This window comes from Ornithorhynchus anatinus, chromosome 6, assembly GCF_004115215.2.
Source record: "Ornithorhynchus anatinus isolate Pmale09 chromosome 6, mOrnAna1.pri.v4, whole genome shotgun sequence".
NCBI classification, from domain to species: Eukaryota; Metazoa; Chordata; class Mammalia; order Monotremata; family Ornithorhynchidae; genus Ornithorhynchus; species Ornithorhynchus anatinus.
This window is the reverse complement of record NC_041733.1, coordinates 12,218,826-12,244,954: the sequence shown is the minus strand read 5'-3', so window position 1 is coordinate 12,244,954 and position 26,129 is coordinate 12,218,826. Positions and strand designations below refer to the sequence as shown.

The following is a 26,129-nucleotide window of genomic DNA, read 5'->3' as shown; positions in this document are numbered from 1 at the left end:
GAACAGCACCCCTGGTTTCAGTTTGAGTCCACTCCAACCTTACTTTTCTCTTTCCAATTTCTACGCCTTGTGGCACTGGACCCCGAATTTTGCATCGAGTTGGTTTCGCTCCTCTTCTCCAAAGAAGAATTTCTGCTTCTTGACAAAGGGTGATGATTCCTCTTCGGTCAGAAGACACCAACTGAAAATAGAAAAGGTCGATAGGATAATAAATCTGTCTGTAGGAAGAAAATATTAACTCTGCAAAGGAACTGCTCAAAACCAATTAATTACTGTCTGCGGGAGGGTTGCTGCTGAGTTTGGACGTGTTCAATTGTGGCTTTTGCCGCAGAACAAGAGACAAGAGCCTGCTAAATAAGAGCAGCCTAGTTCATCTTTGCAATGAAGGGGAACGAAGCACCAGGGCTGTAAATCAAATGTTCATGCTGGGACCTTTGGTCCAAAAGAGAGTCCAGTGAAGCCCAGCACAACATTTCATAATTTATTATCGAGGAGCACTCAGAGAGTAGGGGCAGGTAAAACAAAAATTGGTTGGAAGGTTATTTTGGGGTGATTTTTTTATCCAAACTCATTGGGGGAAGCACTGCCCTATTGGCAGATGCCAAGAGTGAAGGTCCCATTTTGTGCAAAGAAACAAGCTATCTCCAAGAGGCTATGGAGAATGAGAGTGGGTAGAGTCTCCTTTTTGTAATGACAGATGGATGGGGGCACTCCATGGAGGAGCTCAGCACTGACTACTGACCTGACAAGTTGTGAGGTGGACAAAGAACTCCTGGTTTCCACAAGGGCCACTTCTACATTTAGCTCTTGAGAAGACCATGGTGCCAGGAAAGATGATTCTCAGTTCTTCCTGTGAATGTCTTGCTGCTACTCTCAATCAATCAATCAATCAGTGGTATTTATTGAGAATTTACCATATGCAAAATGTTATACTGAGTGCTCGGGAGAGTACACAACAGTATTGGTAGACACTTTCCCTGCCCACAAAGAGCTTAGGGTAGAAGAGGAGCTTGCAGTATAGTCTACTCTCTCTGGAACTGTCTATGGCAGATTAATGTTCAGAATGTGTGTGAAGTATTCCTGTGAAGGGTTCTTGTTATTGCAAACGTGAACACTGCCCTCTGAGACAAACCCATGAAGAACCATCCAATGTCTGCTGTTCATTCTGGACTTGCTGGAGAGGGGCTGAGAGCAAGATCACCCAGGTGATGTAACCTTGGCAACCCAGGAAAGGAATCAACTTCAACAGGGGACAGCTGGGGTATATCTGGGTATCAGCTCTCGTGGACTGAGAACAGGAGAAGGGAGCTGCTGGCCAGAAGTGAAAATTCATGAGCCCAGAAAAAACAAAACCCCAAATCTATTGCTCTTTTCCATCTGCCTGAACCTGCAGTTGAACATCTCTTTTAATGCACTCCCTGTTGTATTTTCCCAAGTGCTTAGTTCAATACACTATTACTCCTACTATTCTTCTGTGACTACTATCACTACTATCTCTCCAGCTATCTGCATCTAGTTGACTATTTCTGCACCACAAATTCCACTTTCTGCTTTCTCCCTTTCCCTGGACATATGCCCGAGGTCTGCAGTGGATGGGATCTTATAGGGATTTAGATCCAGATCATAGATTTTTGGTTGATAGCTGGTGAAGGTGCTGGACAACAGGCCCTCAGGTGGCATAAGGAAATGTCCTGTCAAAGTTCAAAAACCACTATTTTTGGTGACTCTTTCAGTGACTGAACCCATAGTCCCTTAGAAAGTTCCACTGTTTCGTTGTTGGACTTCTGCTCTTTTCAGGGAATGGAAAGAATAAACCAAAGTAAAATGAAAGATCATGGTACCCTTTGGTGATTGCCATCTGGGGAAATCACCAGGACAGTCAGATTAAGGTTTGCATATTCTAAGTAGGAAGAGGGGAGGGAAGAAGAAGAGAAGAAAGGCCTGTTTAGAGAAGGTTAAAAGAGGGTCTTCTGATATCTGGTGTAACAGAAAGAATTTCGTGATTTAGTTAGGCAGGAATGGTGCTTGTGAACCCTGGTCCTTAATGGAGTCTTTCAGGAAGGAACTAAGAAACAGCATGGTCTATGGTTAGAGCACGGGCCTGGGAGTCAGAAGGACCTGGGTTCTAATTTGAGCTCTGCCACTTGACTGCTGTGTGACGCTGGGCAAGTCATTTAACTTCTCTGGGCTTCAGTTACCTCATCTGTAAAATGGGGATTAAGACTGTGAGCCCCATGGGGGACATGGGCTGTGTCCACCCTGATTACCTTGTCTCTACCCCGGTGCTTAGTACAGTAGCTGGCACCTAGTAAGTGTTTAACAAATACCACACCCCCCAAAAAAATCTCAGAGACGAGGAGAGCAGTAGCCAAGCAATCCATAAATCCAGGGAGCTAAACTACAGAGAGCCAGACCTGCCTCTTGCTGGAGCAGAAGGTAGCATGCCATTGGCTGGAGGGGGGATGCAGGGTGGAAAGTTCACTATTTCATCTCTTTTCAACAGTCACCTGCCTCTATGTGTCTTCCAGGGGATTATATGGTCATGACGGTTTCCTTTGACCTGAGCAGGAGGATGGGCTACTTTGCTATTCAGACCTACATCCCTTGCATCCTGACTGTGGTTTTGTCCTGGGTTTCCTTCTGGATCAAAAGAGACTCTACCCCTGCCAGGACATCGCTGGGTAAGCATGAGCAAAGAGCTGGCGTCTAGAGGCTTAAGGGGGGCAGTGCTTAATACAGTGCCTGGTTCACAGAAAGCGTTTAGCAAATACCATTAAAAAAAGAAGTAGGAGTTGCCTTCTATGCTGCTTTGCAATTCTTCTCAAAACCAAAGTCAAGCAAGCAGTTGTCAAGGATGCTTTAGGGGCAGAGGGATGCAGGAGATGTACTCTCGAGATTCCTTCGGATTGCTATGAAATCAAAACTTACGTAGGTCAGGGGCTGCAGGCTTCTGGCCTAGTAACAGAAGAGCGGGCCACATTACTTGTATTACCTAAAGGACACACCTGAGATTTTTTTAACACAATGTTTTTTGTTGGTTTTTTCCCCAAATTAACCAGCATGCATAAGCCCTAGGACCAAAGGGCCTAGTTAGAATTGAGATGTGTCCCGACTGAATGTTAAATACCGGGATTCTCACTGACTTGATTTAAATTGATCAGTGGTGAGCACAGGCTTGTGGGCATCTGCTTTTGCACTACTAATGTAGAGTCAACTGTTTTTTAAGCTTTTTTAATTCTTGCTTGAAAAATCCATATTTTTGAATAGCAAACAGGCTATATTTCACTGTTGTCATCAATAAAGAACTGGCCCATGTGCATATGGATTTCTAGTCATATGACCGTATTGAAGAAATTTGGATGCCCTAGGAAAGTGCATCTAAACATTCTGAGCTAGGTCTGCTCCTAGGAAGCCACCTGACCATTGTCCTGGATCACCTACATGCAATGGGCTTTGGATAGGTTTCCTCCCATCACTGTCACCTGAGCCCCAAAAGACAAATCCACCTTGGAATTCAAGGATAATGCAGAATACCAGTCCCCCAGATTCATGCATGAGAGGTTGCGGGAGTACAGTACCTTCTGTGGCCCTTTTAAAGGGAAGGTTGTAAAACTGGCTTTATGAGATAGATTGATTGCCTGGAGGCAGGGGGATAATGATAATATTAATAATAGTATAGTGCCTCAGCACTTAGTATAATGCCTTGGCACATCGTAAGTGCTTAACAAATGTCACCGTTAATAATAATTACTATTATTATTTATGTGAATATGGTATTTATTCAGTACTTTCTATGGGCCAAAGAAGTATGTTCAGTGCTGAGGTAGAAGCAAGATATTTAGATTGGACAAAGTCTTTGGTCTCATATGGGGCTCACATTCTAAGAGATAGTGAGAGCAGATGTACATCCCCACTTTGTAGATGAAGGAATTGAAGCCCAGAATAGTTGAGTCATGCCCAAGGACACACAGCAGACAAGTGGCGAAGGTGGGATTAGAACCTAGGTCCTCTGACTCCAATCTCAAGTTATTTCCACCAGACTCTGGAGGATGAGCTAGAAGATCTCTCCAGAACAACTTCCAATCAATCAATCTAACAATCAACCAAATTTATTGAGCACTTACTGTATGTAGAGCTCTATACTAAGTGGTTTGGGAGAGTACAGTATGACAGAGTTGTTGGACATGTTGCCTGCCCTTCCAGAATCTTTTACAGCTACAAAATTTTTAGAGTGCAACCTTGGGCAAGGAGGACACCCCACCCCTCCCATAGCACTTATACACATGTCTGTAATTTATTTATATTAATGTCTGTCTCCCCTTCTAGGGGCTGTAAATTCCTTATAGGCAGGGAACGTGTTCATTTATTGTTATATCGTATTCTCCCAAGCACTTAGTACCATGTTCTGCACACAGTAAGTGCTCAATAAATATGAGTGACTAACTTACCACAAGAGTGAGTCACTGGCCATCATAGAAGAATATGCCATCAGCACTGTTACAGCTCCATTCTGAAGGAGCCCATGAGGCTGCTCTCTCCTTCCCAGGTGGCCTTCCCAAATTCCCTCCCCCTTTCTCCTTGATCAGAACAACAGAGTCTGATGTGTCACCCCTTACAGTCTATATTGCAGTCTATATATCCCAGCTCTGCCACCTGTCAGCTGTGTGACTGTGGGCAAGTCACTTAACTTCTCTGTGCCTCAGTAACCTCATCTGTAAAATGGGGATTAAGAATTAAGACTGTGAGCCCCACGTGGGACAACCTGATTACCCCGTATCTACCCCAGCGCTTAGAACAGTGCTCTGCACATAGTAAGCGCTTAACAAATACCAACATTATTATTATTGCCTTAGTACACATGCAATCATCTCCCTGAGCTAATCCCTCACTCCTTACCTTCCTTGAGACCTAGTTGCCTCTAGACTGTAAGTTTGTTGTGGCCAGGGGATGTGTTGGTTTATTGTTGTATCGTACTCTCCCAAGAGTTTAGTACAGTGCTCCACACACAGTAAATGCTCAATAAATATGATTGAATGAATGAATGAAAGCTGCCCTTCCCCCAGGACATGGTGGCCAACTGAAAGTGCTGGGGCTGTGAGGGGAGGTAGTACCATTTCATAGGAATAATCATTATTATTATGGTATCGGTTAAGCATTTACTATGTGACAAGCACTGTGCTAAGTGCTGGGATAGATACAAAGTGATTGGATGGGACACAGTCTCTATCCCACCTAGGACTCACAGTCTAAGAGGAAAGAAGAGCAGGTGTTTCATCCTCATTTTTAAGATGAAGAAACAGGCACAGCGAAGGTCATGTAGCAGGCCAGTGACAGAGCCAGGACTGAGACCCATGTTTTTTTGACTTAGAGGCCTGTGCTCTTTCCAAGGGGCCTTTCTTCTTGTAAGCAAAACAATACTCAAGATGGAGATATTTGTTCAGAGCTTATTAAGCACTGTACAAACCTCTAGAGTGGATAAGCAAGTCAGTCACAGGGATCTGAGTTTCTGAGGAGGGTCCAGCAGGTCATCTCTTCTTCCTATATAAAACAGAAAAGGCCAGTGTGGGAACCAGAGACTTGAAGAAGGACAAGTCACTTAACTTTTCTGAGATTCAGTTTCCCCATCTGTAACTCAGGGATGAAATAGCTGTTTTCCCACCCTCTAAGCATGAGAACTCCATGTGAGATAGGGACAGCATGCCTAATGGAAAAAGCACAGGGCTGGGACTCAGAGGACCTGGGTTCTAATCCCTTATATGCTGCATGTGACCTTGGGCAAATCACTTCACTTCTCCATGCCTCAGTTACCTCATTGCTAAAAGAGAGATTCACTACCTGTTCTCCTTCCACTTAAAGTGTGAACCCTGTGTGGGACAGGGACAAAGTCTGACCTGATGCTCTTGTATCTTCCCCAGAGCTTAGAACAGTGTTTGACAGATAGAAAGCACTTAACAAACACCACAATATGTCCCATCTGGTTATCCTGTATCAAACCCAGCACTTAGTACAGTGGTCAGCACAGCTTTTTTTTTTAAAAAAAAAAGGCATTTGTTAAGTGCTTATTATATACCAGACACTGTAATAAACACTGGGATAGACACAAGATAATCAGGTTGGACACAGTCTACCTTCCACATGGGGCTCACAGTCTTAATCCCCATTTTACGGAGGAGGTAACTGAGGCAAAGAGAATTTAAGAGTCTTGCCCAAGGTCATAAAGAAGACAAGTGGCAGAGCCAAGATTAGAACCCAGGTCCCTCTGACTCCCAAGTCCGCACTCTAGCCACTAGATCTAGCCACTGCTTCTCAATAGACTTAGCAAATACCATTATTATTATTTATTATTATCATCAATAAGCCAACCACTCTCAGGCATGAACGAAGTCGACTAGAATGCATAGTTTTTTCTTCCTGTGCAATTTTAAGCTCTAGGAGAGAGTCCTAGGATCCTAGAATTGAAAGACCATAGAGAGACAGTTCTTCCTCTTATCTAACCCCATTCACATTGTCTTTTTCAAAGATTGCTCAAGCGGTTTCCAGCAAGTATCTCAGAACCGCTAGCAGCCCCTGGAGAACAAGTGTTCTCCTCCCTGTTTTGCAATGGTGGGAAGGGGAGAGAGGGGTTAAAACTCAGAGAGGATAAATAGTTGCCTGCTGGTGGTGCAGCAATTTGTTGATAAAGAAGGATATCAAATCCACACTTTCTTGTTCCCACTTTCTATTCTATTCACTAGAATATATTTCAATTCATCATCATCTTTGTCCAATCGAATGATGATTATGAGGTGCCCATGGGGTGCAGAGCTGCCCTAGGTGTGTTTTCTTGATTGGGTTTGTGTTTTTTAAGGAGGTCTTTCCCGCAGAGTATCAAGAACGATGGCAAAGAAATTAAAAATAATGATATTTCTACCAGGCAACTTTTAGTTCACTAAAATGAAATCATTCTTCCAAAAATGTGAGACAGCTAGGCCCCTCCTCAGATGGGCTCCAAAGAGTGAAAGAAATGTGGTTATGACTGGAGGCCTTTAGGTAGTAGGCTGATAAATAGTAGTTGGTGAAAAAAGTTTTTGTGTTCAGCCTATTTTTTCTGTTACCCAGTAGAAGTAGATAGCTTATTTCAAGTCTAGACCCAGGAATCAGAGGACTTGCCCAATGCAGATCACTTAACTTATCTATGCTTTAGTTTCCCCATCCACAAAATGGAGGTTCAATACCTGATTTCCACACTTAGACTATGAGCACCTTTGAAACGGGGACCGTGTCCAACCTGATGATCTTTCACTTGCCCTAGCAATTAGTACAATATTTTCATGTAGTAAGTGCTTAACACATACCACAATTATTATTATTACTATTATTATTGTTATGATTTTCCCCAGGTTTGTGTTACAAAGTTTGAGGGCACGTTTCACCTCCCAAGTTGGTTAAAATACCAGTTCTGAGCTGAACACAGGACAGTAGACCTGGTTAGAATCCCATTGCTTCCCCCGGTCTGTTGTATGACCTTGGGCAAGTCACTTAATTTTTCTGATATGGAAATAAGTAGGGGGAATCTGATCATGAATGGCTTTCTTTGAAGGGGCCAGGATTTAAAATAAATGGTAGAATAGCTACCGTTAGATAAATGGTACAACAGTGTAAAGCTTCAACCATCTGTCTGCTATGTGACCTTGACACTTCACTTTTCTGTGCCCAAATTACTTCATCTGTAAAACGGGGATTGGGAATGTGATCCCCAAGTGTGACAGGGACTTTGTCCAACCCGATTTATCTTGTATCCACCCCAGCGCTTAGTACAGTGCCTGGAACATAGTAAGTGTTGAACAAATACCATTATAATTGTTATTACCTCAAAATGGATTATCCATTTTGTGGATTATCTGAGGCAGAGCTTGAAATCATTCCAGACGGGGATCTGCCTTTTCTCTGACGTTCCCTCACCCTCCCACCAGCTCAGCCTGTCCATACCAGCGAATTTCACCTGTTGCTTTGGCTGACTTGATCTCTAGCCTGCCCACCTCCGAACTGCCCAGACAGTTCCCACAGTCCCCCTACTCTCCAGTCAGCGCCCCTTAAGGCCCACAGAAGCTCCCTGTCACTCCAGATCACCCCACTGCTGGATGTTCAGTGAGCTCCCTTCCAAGCTGCCTCGGAAAATTTCACACCTGGCTTATTTGTCTCCCCAACCCTTTAATAGCATATGTGTTTCATCTCCCAAAACAAACCAGGGCTCTGTGCCTGCCGACCGCACCGCCATAAACTCATTTGAGACCTGTCCAATTTCTAACACTTATTACAAACTCACTTGTCAACAGTGCAGAATTTGGACTCTGTGTATGAAGTTCCTTATTAGGTTACACTTGGCACAACTTATTTCTGATTCCTCCACGCGTGGGTGAAAACTTCACCTTTCTTTCAAGGAATTGCAAGGCAGAGGGTGAGCTTCCCAACCCCCCTGCCCCCCACACACACACACGCACCCCACCATAATCAGTTGCTGGAGTAGGGCTTTTTTTCCTGTCTGCATCACCCACATACACACAGAGCTGCCACAGGCTAAGATCTCAGTTTCATCAGTCAATCAGTGGCATTTACTGAGTGTTTACCATGTACTGTCCTCCTTGCCCTTGGATTTGTACCCCTTTACTCACTCCATCCTCAACCCCTCAGCACTTTTATATGTTCTGATGTCTGTCTGCCCCTTTAGACTGTGAGCTCTTTGTGGGAAGGGAATGTGTCCACTTACTTTGTTTTATTGTACTCTCCCAAGTGCTTAGCATGGTGCTCTGGAAACAGCGTTCGGTAAATGTGATTGATTGATTGATCAAGCACTGTACTAGGCACTTGAGAGAGGATAATACAGTAGAGTTGGTGGACACGAGCTCTTCCCTCAAAGGTCTGAGGAACCTTCTTGGACTGTTTGTGAAAGCAAGGAACTGAGGAAAAGATGACAGTCAGCAGTCCCCAGGGAAGATGCTTGTTTCAGTGGGAACAAAAAGGCAATCTGCAGTCAGTACTTCCAAGGCTGCAGGGTCTCTTGGAAAGAGCACTGAGCCAGGAGTCAGGAGAGCAAGTTCCCTAGGGTGTTGACCCCCCAACAGCAATGACAGATCAGATTATTTTATCATCCCTCTGCCCCGGACTTTTCTCCTTTCCTCTCCCAGAGACATCCAGAATCCCCCAACACCCTTATCTTTCACTGTGGAATCTAGTTTTTTAGCCTGGTTTATTAAAGGATATTTCCACCCACGTCTCCATCTCAGTCAGCAAATCAGTCCAACCTGGGTATCCCTGGTAAGTTCCTGGGTAATTGAGAGGGTTAACTTTTATTGCATTTGGACAGCTCCAGCACAGATGCTGTTCCATGCAATGATAAAAATACCTTGAATCTGTAAAGTTCTTTCTGTTTTCCAGAACCGCTTCACACCACTCGTCTCATTTTATCCCCCAGACTTATCCATTCAGCTGTTCCTTTAGTGTTGGTGGAAATCATTTTGCTGCAAAGCGTGTTCACACTCCATCCAAAGTACCACGATGCTCATTGCATGATTGGACCTTGTCGATCGTAGAGGTCATGTTCCTGAAAATCTATACAATTGATGAATTTGCAATGGAAAGGTGATTGGGGCAATAGGAAATTAGGGGTTATGTCCCATTATTTCTGCATGGTGTGCAAAATATGTGGAACTAATGTTTCAAACTAATGCTGAGGAGCCTGCTAGGCTTGATTTCTGCGAATGGATAGGCAGGAAAATTGATTTAATGGGAACTGATATTGTTTGAGACATTGTGGTTGGGGGAATTTGTTTTGTGATGCATTAATGCTGGGGATGGAAGGTAAATGTTGTGGTAAATGAGAATTGCTATAGTTGCGGACCGTGAATAAACCAGGTATTAGGCCGTGAACTACGAGTTGGGCATGAGTGGTAACTGAGAAAAAGCAAATTGCTGATAAAAAAGCAGTGACTTGAAAATTTGAATTGTTGTTCACGTTGTAGTAAGTGACAGAGAACTGTCAGCCTCATCAACATCAATAATATTAAATGTTTGATGTGTGCAAGCAATGCACTGTTTAGGAGAATACCAGAGAGTTCATAGATCTGATCCCTGCCCTCAAGGAGTGTACAATTTAGTGATGTAAGCGGAAACTAAAATAAATTACACAAAGGAGGAAGAAGGATAAGGGGATGTTCATATGAGTTACTTCTTAAGTAATGGGGCATGACGATAGGTGTGGTGGTAGAGAGTACAAAGAAGCATAGATGATGTAGATGAAAGTTAAGGGGGCTTTAACCTGGGAAGTTTAGAAATTAATCAGGGAAACCCTCTTGGATGAGATGTGATTTTAGAAGATTTTTGGAAATGAGTAGAGGAGAGGTCTCCTAACTGTGAAATGCGAGAGAGTTCCAGGCAGAAGGGAGGGTATGAGCAAGTGGTCAAGCAGCCAGAGAGATAGGAAAAAGTCACAATGTATAGAATAGGTCAAAAAGAACAAAGAGTACAAGCTGGGCATAGTGAGAAAAGAAAATGGATAACTTGTTGGGAGAGAGTAAAGTGAGGGCTTTCAAAGCAATGGTCATTAATTCTGCTCTGCATGCTTCAGGAATGGGCAGCCATTCCAAACTGATGAACATCAAAAGTCAGTCAAGTAAGACAATCATATTTATTAAGTGCTTACTCTGTGCAGAGCACTGTACAAAGCACTTGGAAAAGTAAAACACAACAGTGTAACAGACACTTTCCTTGCCCACAACAAGCTTATGATCTAGAACAGAACTGATTAACACAAGAATGGTGCAGTAATTGTCATTTCCAGAGCCAAAAAGCCATATCTGCTGCTTGGTCAACACAAATAATAATGATAACAATAATAATAATGATGACATTTAGCACTTACTGTGTGCAAGACACCGTACTAAGTGCTGGGGTGAATACAAGCAAATCGGGTTGAAGCCAGTTGCTGTCCAGAATGGGGCTCACAGTCTTACTCCTCATTTTACAGATGAGGTAACTGAGGCACAGAGAAGTGAGGTGACTTGCTCAAGTGCCTTCAGGTTGAGTGGGGTTTATGTCAATTTATGACTAGTAGGGAGGAGTGGGGGAGGGAGAAAAGGAAGAAGGGACTGTAATGTAACCATCTGCTTCCTTGTTTCTCCATCTAAAGTGACCCACAAGCCATCCTGCTTCCTCTTCCTCCCAGGCCAAGTCCAGGGTAACCCCAGGTGATTGATGGTGCCACAGGGCAGCTGTTGATCATGTCCTTCTTTGCACTCCCCCAGGGATCACTACCGTGCTGACCATGACCACCCTGAGCACAATTTCCCGCAAGCATCTTCCACGGGTTTCCTACATCACCGCCATGGACCTCTTTGTCTCAGTTTGCTTCATCTTCGTCTTTGCTGCCCTGATGGAGTATGCCACCCTCAACTACTTGGTGGGGAACAAAAAGCCAGTGGAATACAGCGGCAGGAAACCCAAACTGGTAAGTGGAGGCTAAAGTGGGGAGGGGGGCTGATGGCTCTGTGTAGCCCCACCTAAGGGAGATCTGGGGAGCATTCACTAAAGCTCTGATGTGATCATTTCCATGAAACACAAGGAAATACTTTCTAGCACAACAGGTGGTAAGCACATGGAAGCCCAGGGAGTTGTGGAGGCAAAAGACATCCACAGGAGTGGATAAATCCATGAATGATTTTGGGAGTTTTAGAGAGAGAAATTAGGCAGGCTAGAGGGCAACTTTAGGAAGTTGGAATATGAGAAATTGTGATATTTGTTAAAAGGCTTACTGTGTGTCAAGCACCATGCTAAGCACTGAGGTAGATACAGGATAATCCCATATGCGGCTCACAGTCTAAGAGAGGAAAGCTCGGGAAAAATAAATGTGTGAATAATCTATCCCTGGTGGATTATTAGAGGAAAAATTGGGGATATTAGAAGGTGCATTATTGTCTAGAAAGAAATTATTCCCTTCCAACATTCTCTGATGTTTCTCTTAGAGAAAGGTTACTGGGATGGGAAGACCATTGATCTGATCCAAATTGGTACTTTCTACCCTGGCTAGTAGTACTGGTAGCAACCACATTTGCTCAGCATCTGCTTTCCATAATGTACTCTATTAGACCCTGCAGGAAATTGAAATCAAGGCTCCTGCACAGCAGAAGCCTATATTTGTTGGTGTCTCCAGTCAAAACTGAGAGAAGAGCCTCAGTCCAGTCAAAAGGACTATGGATCCGAGAATCTGTGGGAAGGATTACGTTCTATAGTGCTTTTCACTGGGACATGTGTGTTTTCTCATCCCTGCCAGTTATGAATTAGTGAGTGCTTTGGAGGTTGGAAATGAGAAGAGAGAGGATCTCTATAACAAGTTTCTTTGTCTTTTTCCTTATTTTGAATGGTATTTATTAAGCGCTTACTATGTGCCAAGAACTGTTTTAAGCACTGGGATAGATAGGAGTTAATCAGGTAAGCCCCTATCCCACACAGGGCTTACAGTCTAATACTGTGGAGAGTGAATCCCCATTTTACAGTTGAAGAAACTGAGGCACATAGAAGTTAAGTTTCTTCCTTGTCTTCCACTCTCATGTTATCCTGCCTGCTTGGTTTCAGCCTCCCTCCGGGGCCAACGCCATGCCCTCCTTCACTGCCATTACCATCAACAACGTCATACACTGGCCCCCAGAGGGCCCCGAGGAAGAAGAGGAGCGGCACCCCAGCTCTTCCTGCTTAGAAGGGAAGGAGTGTGAGAAGTTCTTCTGCTGCATTGAAGACTGCCAGACTGGGACATGGCGAGAAGGAAGAATCCGCATCCACATCTCCCGTCTGGACTCCTATTCCCGGGTCTTCTTTCCCACGGCCTTCCTTCTGTTCAACATTGTCTACTGGATTGCTTACCTGTACCTCTAGGTGTCCCTCTCCCCTCCCTTTGACAGGAAAGATCTGCCAGTATTTCACACAGAAGACCGTAAACAACAGAAAAGAGATTAAAAAAAGAACCAGTTTACAATTTCTTCCTCCCACGCCCCCACTCATGTTAAGGAATTTAGTCTCCTCTGACCCTTTCTCTAATTCTGCGGGGGTTCTCCTGGGACCCTCCCTCTTAGGCCCATGTACCCCAAAAAGAGCTACCCCAGAAGACCCTAGTTCCCTTGGCCTTCTCCACCCTTGTTATGTCTGCCTGGATGGGGTAAGGATGTGGAACAGGCCAGACAACGATATCCCAAGAATTCCAAACTTGAGGAGGGCAGGGAAAGAAGATATGGAGAGATAAGGAGAGTCTGCATGAAGATTCCTTTCTATTTGAAATATTCATCCTTCTTTCAATGGCTAAAAAAAAAAAAGAAAAACAGACTTAGGAAAAATACTGTTGAAAGACAGCCTTGTTCTGGATATGGCCAGGAGTCCCTTCTATAGATCATAGCTGAAGGGTTCCACTGCCCTTTCGTTTATTTTTCCACGAGCAATTGCTTCCGGAACAGAGTCCACAAAGGAAAACATACAACACATCAGCTTAGAAATCTTGGCACCTCCGAGAGTGGCTGCACATCCTTCTTTCTCCCGATGACGCTGCCCGGAATTAAACTCGGTCCCACCTCTCTCTCGGGGCCCATTCGCTGCTTTTGTAATGATGCAGACCTCCTTGTTATCTCTGCCACAATACCCCCGTGGCACTTCATCGCTGTTATTGCCCTGCCCACAAGCAGTGGCTTAGAACTCAGCCGCACTGGCATCATCTAGCCTGGGAGTCCTCCCACCTGGCAGCCACAGAGTTACAGCCTGTTGCTATGTGGAGGCAGGTAGTTCCTATCTGTCAATCTGCCACACTGGCTCCATCTCAGTCATGTCTCAAGAGGACACTATCAATTTGGGGCCCTCTGCCATATTGCTTATGCTGGTTTGCTTTAAACAAAGTGATGCACATATGCACGCATGCATACTATGTAATCCCACTGCCATTTTGACATGTGCCCAGAACAGTCCATCAGTAAATCAGTTGTATTATGGAGTGCTTACTACGTGCAGAGCACTTAACCAAGCTCCTGGGAGGGTACGACATGTTATATAACATGTCCTGAAGCTCTGTTGTCACTCCCTTCTCTCTCCCCCAGCAGTATTTAATGTGACCGTCAGATCCGGAACCTGTTTGATTGGTGTGAGAAGAACTGGAAGGGATATGTGACTTTGGTTATCAGAGGTATATCAGAGGTATATCGGAGAGAGAGAGACCCAATGTCTTTTCCTAGTTTTATCATTATCAGCCTGCCTCCAGGCCCTGTTACCCCTATTCTTCCCCACAACCTTCCATTGGGTTCAAAGGGCTGTCCTTGGTGGGCAGAGGTGGGTGGAATCAAGCTTCGGTGCATTCCCTATCACTTCTTTTACAGTTGTTCTTGTCCACACACAGGTCTGTGGCATTCCCTTTTGCAGGAAAGGAGCCAGAAACCTGGCACCACTTGGCACAGCTGCCCTTTCCCCAGTCACCTGCTCTCACCCACTCAACCCCATGGATTGATTATTCCAGTTCCTCATTCGATGCAGGGCATCCAGAGGGCATTTGATGAATATTTAATGGTGATATCAAGCAGGATGCATCAGGTCTCTCTCTCTTTGCCCGCGCACCTCTCAGAGGCTCTTTTAACCTGGTCTGGGCCCCATTCCAATCTCTGCATAGTAGGATCATGTCATTCTGATTGAGGCAGACCCAAGTGTTAGCTCTAGAGTGATGAAAAAAGGCTGGAGATAATCCCCTCCGGATCATTTGGCTACTCTTCCACAAGGCAATCAGTAAAAAATAGCCGATTATTGGGATCCTCCTTGTTAACTAGCTTCTCCATTCACATCTGAGCTCACTCTTTCTAGGGCAACTCACATGTACCAGTGGCATCGTGTCTTTGGGTTCCTCTCCATGAGCCATCATTAGCGATGACATTAGGCTATCAGGATCTTGCTGGTTACAATCCAGAAACCCTCTCCCCCCCTCTGATACCTGCAACAGACAGCTGTCCTGGCTGAATCCTGTTAGTCTCCTCAGAAACCATGGACAGTAGAGCACAAGGATCTCCCTCCAGGCAGTTGCTGGGTTTGGGCCAGGTACAGTGACCACCGATGGCCAGGAGTGGAAGGGAGATGAATGTTCCAACAACTCAGCGTCAGGTCTCTGGTTACCACATCCCAGCCATGCAGCTGCCTCATTGGGACTGCATGAAGATACTTTCTTACCTTGTGACGTAAATCTAGACACCTCCCAATGCTTCTGACCATGGAAAGTTATATATTTGTAATGTTCTGGGAGAAAAGGCCAATCTGCTTTCTTCCGATTAAACTTTAGAAAAAACAATTAAATATATTACAAAATCATAGAAGGGGAATGCCTTTTTGTTTTTTTCTCTGCCTCGACTAGTACAGAAGTTTGCAGGTTTTAAACTTTATGTAGGGGATTTAATTCCAAGATAGGCCTTAGCGTCCCCGTAACAGGAAGCATCAAGAGCATCATACATGCAGAACGTGACCCTCTCCTCCACTTCTGCCCTGTTGTGTTACTACTGGGGAGGGAGGGAGAAGCACTATAAGGAAAAGAGCAAGTACACTGGCCTCCTCCAACTCCTCAACTATCAATCAATCAATCCAGGACCAATCTTCCCACACTTACCTCATTCTTGGATTCTATCAAAGTCCCTTCTCCCCACTACGGGCCTGAAGAGTGCCTCACCCCCTACATATAAATCATATATCCATTATTTGCTCTGGATATATTTCTTGGTTTTGTGGAACATTATTTACCCAGCAATCACTGAGCCTAGACACTTGCCTTCAATATATCTTGTTCAAATGGGAAAGAAAAGTGAGGGGGCATATTTCAAAAGGTAAGGGGATGAAAAGGAGAAAAGAAATGGCAATAAAGGAGAGGAGAATGAAGAAATAGAGCCCGTTGGCACCCTGCATCTATTCTGGGAACTGAGAGACTTTGTCTCGTTTCTCCTGTTTCCCCTCCTTGCTATAAGAAAGGAGATGATCCATAGGAAGGGATGGGCATCTGGGTCCATTTGAAATGATAGTGCTTGTTATGCACTATGTACCAAGCACTATGCCAAGTGCTGGGGTAGATGCTGTATGTATAGATGAGATAGAATCCCTGACTCACATGGGGCTCACTATCGAAGTAGGAGGGAAAGAGTACTGAATCCACAGTTTAAAGATGACGAAATGGAGGCTCAGAGAAGTAAATGACTGATCCAAGACCACCCAGCAGGCAAGTGGCAGAGCCAGGATTAGAACAGGTCCTCTGACTCCCACTAGGAGTGTTCTTCCCAAGAGGGTACGGAATGATGGCGGACAGAATGTCAGTTCCCCAGTAATCCAGATGGAACTGTTAAAAGATAAGCAAGTATCAGGCAGGAATATAGTGACTACAGTTAGACCTGATGGTTTGGGACAGGAAGGAGCTGGATCTTTGAAATACAAAACAATAATTTTGAGGGGTGGGGAGAATGTTTTACAACTTGCTGGGTTCAATCTAAATCAAGTTTCCCCAACAGAACACAGAAGCTTAATCACTTCCCCTAATTTGACCATACACACGACATAAATTGTGTATTAAAAAATGCATCTTGTGCCCCCCAAAACTCTACAATTATAGGCACAGTTCATGTGTCAAAAACTAAGAAAGTGCAGGAAACGTTTGGTGTAATCTTGTTACCGGATGAGAAATGGTGATGCCTGAAAGTCAACAGCAGTCCATATGCCTATAATAAACTGACGATTACATTTCATAACATCAGATCTTACAAGCTCTCATTTTGTTAGAAAAATAAATCTGAATGTATTCAAATTTGCCATAGATCCCTCTAGAATGTAAGCTTGTTATAGGCAGGGAATGTATCTGCTATATTGTTGTGTTGTACTCTCCCAAGCGCTTATTATTGTGCCCTGCACAAAGTAAGCGCTCAATAAATATGATGGATTAATTGATTGATCCTGAGTGAATAAATCTCTCTGAAACCCTAACTTACTTCCAGGGAGACATGTAAGTAATGGGGGAAAGGGAAAGTCTAGGTGCTTATATGTGTTGTCTAAATTAAGCCCCAAATCCAGCTCCAGGGAGCACTGATTAAAGTTAACCTTTTTCTTCCCCAAAAACATGTGGCATCTAATTTTTTTCATTAATTCTTTCATTCAATTATATTTATTGAGCACTTACTGGGTGCAGCCTGTATGAAGCACTTGGGAGAGCATGCTACAACAGAGTTGGTAGAAATGTTTCACACCCACCAGGAGCTTTCAATCTGGAGGGATAGACATTAAAATACATTACAGATATGTACATAGGGCTATGGGGATGAGGTTTTGTGAATAAAGAGTACAAATCCAAGTTCAAGGGTGATGCAGAAGGGAGAGGGAGTAGGGGAAGCAGGGTTGGGATTCTCATAGACATGTAGCTACTATTTATAGGCTACTCATTGTCCATTTCTCATTTGGGGGCAATTCAAATAATAATGAGGTTTTCTCTTACTCAGGTTTTACTGCTAATGCATCCTTATTCTTTCATATACAAGCAAAAGTATGGAATTATAAAACATCTAGAGCTGAGGATGAATTTTGCATATCTTGATGGATGCATTATAAAGGACCAGTACAGAGGTTGTTTTAATGAAGTCATGAGGCTTCCCTTAGTCTTATCGAGCAAATTTCATCCAGATTGGAGATCGGTTTTGGGACTGTTCGATTGAGTTTGAGCTGAATAATGATTTATCATGTTTAATTCATTGACAAATATAGTCTCACCTCAGCTCTGGGGAAACGGATGGAGAACCTAATTAAGGACAGAAGCGGACAACACTTAGACAAACCTTTCAGCAGTTAACTAAGTATATCCTAATAAGGCCAATGCAGAAAAATGGCATCTCTGTAGGAAAACTGTTTTTCATTAATGGGTAAAGAGGTCCTGGAGAAGAGGAACTCCTTGGCAGAGGGAGGTGACTGAGAAGATGGATATTCTTATATGGCATATCCGAAAAAGACTGATGAAATTTTGATTAGCTATATATAATAAAGCAGAGACTAAGTCCTGTGGTAGATACAGAAAACAGTTCTTCTCTCTGTCTCTCTGCATAAAGTACTTCATAAATACTACTATGGTTAGTAGTAATGTGACCATAATAATAATAATGATCGTATTTGTTAAACACTATATGCCAAGCACTGTTCTAAGTGCTAGCTTAGATATAAGGTAATCAGGTTGTCCCATGTGGGGGTCACAGTCTTAACCTCCATTTTAAAGATGATATAACTAAGGCACAGAGAAGTTAAGTGCCTGGCCCAAAGTCACACAGCTGATAAGTGGCAGAGCCGGGATTAGAACCCACGATCTCTGACTCCCAAGCCCGGGCTCTTGCCACTAAGCCAGACTGCTCCTCCAGCATGATGAGAGCCACCCACATCTATGGGCTTGCTGACTGGCAAGTTGAGGGTTCTTTCTAATCCCTCAGATAATTCTGGGAAATGTCTTTCCAAATCTTGGGAAATGGGGTTCCCAAGAGAGGATTGTAAGGAATAAGCTTCCTGCTCCTCCTTTAGTTATAATTCCTCTAGACTGTAAGCTCCTCCTTCTTTATTATGGTATTTATTAAGCACTTACTATGTTCCAGGCACTGAACTAAGCTATGGGGGGGTAGATACAAGCTATCAGGTTGTTTCACAGATTGTTTCCTTGTGGATAGGGATTATATTTACCAACTCTGTTATACCGTATTTTTCCCAAGCATGAGTACAGTCAACTGTCCACAGTAAGCACTCAATAAATATCATTGATTGAGTCAATAACACCTCCAACAGATACCTGAATCTTTCCACATCCAGACTCTGACAACCCTGATATCCTATTCTCTCTACTTTCAGGGAAAGTTTCCTGGCCTATTTGCAGAAAATTTTACATTGCTAGTGAAAAGAAAAAGGCACAAGGTATCTCCACGCTGTTTTGTTGGCCTCATTATGGAGATTTTTTCTTCCAGTGTAAGTGTAGTCTAAGCCAACTATTCCAACATGTCAGCAATGCTCTAAGTCTGTCATTACCACCATTAGGCATCTCATTGATCTTGTCTTGCCTTATGCCGTCGAATCATGTCTGACCCATGGTGACATCATGGACACATCTATCCCTGAACGCCCCGCCTCCACCTACAATCCTTCTGATAGAGGATCCCTAGAGCTTTCTTGGTAAAAATACAGAAGTGGTTCACCACTGCCTCCTTCCATGCAGTAAACTTGAGTCTCCGCCCTCGACTCTCTCCCATACCGCTGTTGCCCAGCACAAGTGAGTTTTGACTTGTAGCAGATAGCCTTCCACTCGCTAGCCACTGCCCAAGCTAGGAATGGGTAGGCCGCTGTTTGACTCTCCCTCCTATAGTCAAGACTGGTAGAGTACTGACTGGAAACTCTCCAGGTGAGACCCTGAGAGGGATAACATTGCTAAATTCCCCCTTAATTCAGAAGAACTTTTAAAGTCAGCTCTAGGAATTGCATTGACACAGTTCTGCCACAAATGAGAATAGTTTTAGTGGTCAAAGTTGTAGTTGCAAGTAGTACTAGTGGTAATGGTAGTATTATTTAGACTGTGAATCCTATGTGGGACAGTGACTGTGTCTGACCTGAATAACCTATCAATCTTCGCAAGAAACAAAACTCCTCACTCTTGGCTTCAAAGCTCTTCATCACCTTGCCCCCTCCTACCTCACCTCCCTTCTCTCTTTCTACTGCCCACCCCATACACTTTGTTCCTCTGCCGCTTATCTCCTCTCCTCACGGTCCCCCATTCGCGCCTATCCTGCTGTCAACCTCTGGCCCATATCCTACCACTGTCCTGGAATGACCTCCCTCCTCAAACTAACTCTCTTTCCCTCTTCAAAGCCCTACTGAGAGCTCACCTCCTCCAGGAGGCCTTCCCAGACTGAGCCCCCTTTCCCTCTGTTCCTCCTCCCCTCCCCGCCACCCTCTGCTCTTCCCCCTTCCCCTCCCCTCTGCACTGTGCTCATTTGTATGTATGATTTATTACCCTATTTATTTTGTTAATGAGGTGCATATCTCCTTGATTTTATTTATCTTGATGATGTTGTCTTGTTTTGTTTTGTTCTGTCTTGCTTTGCTGTCTGCCCCGTTTAGACTGTGAGCCCGTCATTGGGCAGGGACTGTCTCTATCTGTTGCCGAATTGTACAGTGCTCTGCACATAATAAGCACCCAATAAATACTATTGAATGAATGAATGAACCTGTATTTTCTCCAAAGCTTAGAACAGGGCTTGAAGCAGACAAAATGTTTAATAAATACCAGCATGATCCAGTAGTTAGAGCATGGGTCTGGGCATCAGAGGATCTGGTTTTTAATCCTAACTCTACCACTTTTCTGCTGTGTGACCTAGAGCAAGTCACTTAGCTTCTCTGTGACTCAGCTACCTCCTCTGTAAAATGAAGATTATACCCTTCTTCCTCCAATTTAAATTGTGAGACTCATATGGGACAAGGTCTGTGTCCAACCTGATTATCTTGTACCTACCCCAGCACGTACTATAGTGCCTGACACATAGTAAGCACCTAACAAGGACCATAAAAGTAAAAATAATTACTGTTATTATTATCAGTAACAGTCAGGGTATTTATTAAGCATCCACTGGGTGCAGAGCATTAGATTAAATTCTTGGGAAAGTGTAACAGAGCCCACAAGGAGCTTACACTCTAAAAGGGGAGACCGACATAAAAATATGTACAAATAAGGTAATCCAGATGAATAAATTGCTTAATCAATCATACCTATGTACTATAAGTGCTGCTAGATGATATAAACACATTTATAAGTGAAAGAAGTAATATTTGAATATTTGAATTGCTCCATGCAATTCCATTATCCCACAGTGATGAACTTTCACCTTTTCAGAGGGAGAGAGATTCCAGCACTTCTGATAGTCCTCTGAGAGTCCCTATATGGGATTCGAGCAACAACTCAAATAAGCGCTAAGCACTTACTATGTGTCAAACACTTTTCTAAGTGCTCGGTACAGTACAAGTTAATTAGGTGGCCCTCCCACCCCAGAATCGAGGGTGTCCCTGGGGCCAGGAGGCTGGACTATACCCCTGACCCCTAAATCAAATAATCATCATAATAATTATGGTATTTGTTAAGCGCTTACTATGTGCTAAGCACTATAGTAAGCCCTGGAGTGTGGACACAAGCAAATCAAGTTGGACACGGTCCCTGTCCCACATGGGGCTCACAGTTTCATCCCCATTTTAGAGACGAGGGAACTAAGGCACAGAGAAGTGAAGTGACTTGCCTAAGGTCACACAGCAGACAAGTGGTGGAGCCAGGATTAGAACCCATGCCTTTCTGATTCCCAGGGCCATGCTCCATTCACTCAGATCAGCACCCCCATTACAGGGTCAATTTATTGGGGATTCATCAAGAAGAATGACCTTAGAGCTATCAGTTGGCCAAAAGACCCTCCACTGCCGTCTGCCACTATTTGGGTTCCGTTCAATAAGAGCCTTCTCAGCTCCTGTCCCTGAAGCATTCTATAAGCCACGCTCTTATCTGCTCCTGGGACCATCGCTTAACTTCCTTAATGGCTAATAGAGTGTCCGTGCTAGCCAGTGTACTCACCTCCCAAAGGAAGAGAGGAGAGATCCATAGCTTAAAGTCATTTAAAACCAGACTACACAAATACAGGATGGGCAACTGGACGATGTAAAGCTAGAATGTTCAGTACATACCTCACCTTCACAGTCCGGTTTTACTTTTGGCTGTGACATTGCTCTTCATCTCCTCCAGATGGACTTGAAATAGGACTGTTTGTGGATGGAGATTATTCTGTTCTCCCGGACAACAGCGAGGAGTTCTATTTAAAGACAGTACCTCTGAAGTGATAAAGAAGCACAAAAGTATTAAAGACGTGGAACTAGGCTAATTCTCACTTCTATAAACCACCAACACCGCAATTCCTACACCAACACACAATGGATTTATACCACATTTCTGAGATTGCTTAGTTGCATAGAGAAATGACAGTCTCACACTTTCCCTGTTAAACTTGCAGTTTGCTTACCAGCCTCCTGCAAATAAAAGGACCAGATGTAGGGAGAAGGAGATGAGCCTTCCAGGGGATGAGAACGGTGGTCCAAAAATGCAGAGGTGGGAAGAAAGGAAAAAGGGAAAGGAGGATTTGAGCTGGATTGGGGAGAGAGCAAAAGAGAGGTGGGGAGTGGGGTGGAGAGAGGGAGATGCAAGGGCAAAAGATAGAAGCAACCACCTCCCTCCCCCGCCACACACACACACTCCCTCAGAGCCATGGACACACTTGGTGCAAAGCCCAAGCAAAATAGGAAGGAAAATTCCAGCAAATGTTGAGTTACAGTGGCGACCACCTGCTACCCTACATTCTCGCCATTGGAACCAAAAGCTGGACCCTGGCCATTCCTGCTGGCCATCTCATCATTGGCCGATCCCGCTGATGAAATGTGTGACAGTGCCATGTTAAAGGTGAGGTACGTGGTCTTTTTCCTATAAGGGATTATATATTAGTAGTAGTAGTAATAATAATAATTGGAGTTTTTTAAGTGCTTACGATATGTCAAGCATTGTAATACGTGCTGGGTTTGATATAAGATAATGAGTTCCCACATAAGGATCACAATCTAAGTAGGAGGGAGAACGGATATTGAATCTCCATTGTGCAGTGAGGGAACTGAGAGAAGTGAAGAGACTTGCCTAAGGTCACACAGCAGACAAGCAGCTGAGTCAGGATTAGAATGCAGAGCCTCTGACTCGCAGGCCCTTATTCTATCCACTAGGTCACACTGACTGAGTTTCCCTTCTGGGGACCCACACAGGTGGCTCAGGCTCTGCTCCCTCGGAGTTGAGCCTCCAAGGCCACTCAGCTAAAGGGCAGTAAGAGCCTCTTACTCTTCATTTCCATCCACCATAGTGTCTCAATCTGCCCTTCCCACAAGTCACCCAAAACTATTATGCCCTCCGTGTGGTCTGCTCCTTGTGGACAGGGATCACATCTACCAACTCTGTCGCATTATACTTTCCCAAACACTTAGTATTCAGTAATACCTTGATCCATGGTATTAGCATTCAGGCCCCCTCAACCTTCCTCCTCCAGCCCACATGGAGGTGATTTGGAATTGGGGAATGGGAGAAACTAGCTTACACAGAAATTAAATCATAAGAAGCTGCCCGCCAGCTTTCGGAGTGTGGTGTCAACACTTGATAAGAGTGTTTCTATGTAATATTGGTAAGGGAAGGACAGAAGGAGAGGGGGGGAGGGACAAAACAAGTAGATGATGTATTGCTTATAAATTTAAGTACAGATTTACAGATTTGAGTCTACCCACTCTGTCACATTATACTTTCCCAAGCACTTAGTATAGTGCTCTGCACCCAGTAAGCATACTGTAATAAATCCCACTGAAATAGGCAAGATGTGCCAGGTGGCCAGGCTGTCCATCAGAAGGGAAAGGAGGCTACCTGATGAATGAACAGAAAGTAGAAAGTTGTCTGAATCTCTGTAATTTTGCATTTTAATACCTAATTCCACTTGATCTTGAAACACTTGAGGGGCCCTTATATGGACAAGAGATGTTGTCCCCATGAGAATCTACTCCTGCAGCTCAAGGACTGTGGTCTAGTAAAAGCAGTGCAACCTAGTGGAAAGCATAGGCCTGGGAGCCAGAGGATCTGGGTTCTAATCCTGACTCCAACGCTTGTCGGCTGAGTGACTCTGGGCAAATTATTCAGCTTTTTTTGACCTTCAGTTTCCTCATCAATAAAATGGGGATTAAAGATTTGTTCTCCCTCCTACTTAGACTGTGAGCCCCATGTAGGACAGGGACTGTGTTTGATCTGATTATCTTGTATCTATCCCAGTGCTTAGGGGAGGCCCTTGATCCATGGTAAGCACTTAAAAAAAAACACCTCACTCATGATTTAGGGATTCCATTCAGTGCACTAATAGATATGACCTGAACTTCCAACTCCAAATACCATGGCTGAAAAGGGCAGATGAGGCCAGATATTTAATTCAGTCAGGATCACTTGGCAAGAGAGAAGAGCCTTCATCTGGCATAGGAAGTAATAATAATGATATTAAAAATTGTGGGACTTGTTAAGCGTTTACTATGTGCCAGGCACAGTATGTATTAAGCACTGGGGTGGATACAAGCAGATTGGGTTGGACACAGTTCCTGCCCCACGTGGGGCTCACAGTCTCAATCCCCATTTTACAGTTAAGGTAACTGAGGCACAGAGAAATGAAGTGACTTGCCCGAGGTCACATAGACAAGTGGTGGAGCCAGGATTAGAACCCATGACCTTCTGACTCCCAGGCCCGTGCTCTATTGGTTATGCCATGCTGCTGTGGTGGGACGTATTGGGTGCCTTCTTTTCCTCACCATCATCATATGAATCTGGACAAGAACACCGGAAACTGAAATTTCTGGAGCCTCTGTATCCACCATGGAAAGGGTAAAGACATTCCAAATGTGACCACTCTGACAGGATGCCACCCTACCCTTTCCGGCCCTCTCAACCTTCCTCCTCCAGCCCACGAGGAGGTGATTTGAAGTTGGAGAATGGGAGAAACTGGCTTATGCTGAAATTAAACCATAAGAAGCTGCCTGCCAGCTTTCAGAATGTGGTGTCAACACTTGATAAAAGTGTTTCTATGTAATATTGGTAAGGGAAGGACAGAACGAGAGAGAGGGGGAGGGATGAAACAAGTAGATGATATATTGCTTACAGATTTAAAGGGGTCACTGACATGCCATCCAGACCTCACCAAACTGTTTTCTAGAATCGATGCTTCGGACTGTGACTTTGCTTTCAAGGCCACAGCTAAACTTAAAGGAATCCTTTTTCTCTTCCCTCAGCTCTCCCAAAATAGCCAGCTCCAGGGAACCTCTCTGGTGTTCCATATTCTTTTCACAGAGCCCTGAAGCAAAAGAGAGCTTCCTTGCTTACTCCCTGATCCTAGGAAACAAGAAGCTGGGAGAGTTCCCAAGTGAAACAACTCAGGAGAAGAATACCTGATGAATGAACAGGAAGGAGAAATTTGTCTGAGTTCCTGAAACTCAGCATTTTAATAGCTAATTCTACCTGATCTTAAAACACCCAAGGGGGACCTAAATGGACAACTCACCATGTCGTTTGGCTTCAGTAAGCCTCATCTTCACCATCTGTAAAGTGGAGGCTATAGCATCTGCTCCTCCTACCTATCTTACAGGGGTCTCTGATTCTTCATACATCAGGCAACTCAAACTTGAAATCAGTGTAGGCTGCTCCTTATTCCTGCATCCTTTAGTTTTCTTCTTCACTTATATTTTCTCAAGCTGCTTTGGAAGCAGCGTGGCTTAGTGGAAAGAACACAGGCTTGGAAGTCAGAGGTTGTGGATTCTAATCCCAACTCTGCCATTTGTCAGCTGCATGCCTTTGGGCAAGTCATTTCTCTTCTCTGTGCCTCAGTTACCTCATCTGTAAAATGGGGATTAAGACTGTGAGCCCTATGTGGGTCAATCTGATAACCTATCTATCCAGTGCTTAGAACAGTGCTTGGCACATAGTAAACGCTTAACAGATACCATCATTATTATGAAGCATCATTTGGTCCACTGAAAGTTAACTTAAAATCTAGATTGTTTCTGCACGGGTTCTCTACATGGAATGTGTGGAATCACTTGGTCCACTGAAAGTTAACTCAAAATCTAGATTTTTTCTGCGTGGGTTCTCTACATAAAATGTGGGGAATCTTGGGGCTCTGGACCATGCTTAATACTGAGCTCTGCCAAGGTAAACACTCAATAAATGTGATCGATTGATTGACTGATCAAATGGCCTCTCCTCAGCCACACTGAGTTGGGACAACCCACCTAAGGCCTTCACAAGCATAATCAACGTTCATCTATCTCTTCTCATGTCTTGAAACTCCCTTCTAACAATACAATTCTATTAAACACCTGGAAGACTAAAAATAATAAATAACGAAGGCTGGAGATGTTTCCATTCTGACAACGGGGAGAGGAAAACACAGGCATCCCCTGAGAATTATTTTCATGATGCACCCTCAGCTCCACCCCGACCTACTATATGA

At 44.1% G+C, this 26,129-nt stretch overlaps 1 protein-coding gene across 3 annotated transcripts in view; it reads left to right on the top strand.

The window, feature by feature from the left end:
• Positions 1–15,356, top strand: part of LOC100083627 (gamma-aminobutyric acid receptor subunit gamma-4) — a 70,122-nt gene extending 54,766 nt beyond the window's left edge. For all 3 annotated transcript variants that reach the window (XM_029067894.2, XM_039912396.1, XM_007671554.4), the window contains exons 8-10: positions 2,529–2,681; positions 11,280–11,482; positions 12,607–15,356. In XM_029067894.2, the coding sequence (XP_028923727.1) occupies positions 2,529–2,681; positions 11,280–11,482; positions 12,607–12,903 (653 nt within the window). In that variant the 3' untranslated portion in view covers positions 12,904–15,356. The remainder of the gene's footprint in view (positions 1–2,528; positions 2,682–11,279; positions 11,483–12,606) is intronic.
• Positions 15,357–26,129: the final 10,773 nt, after the last annotated feature.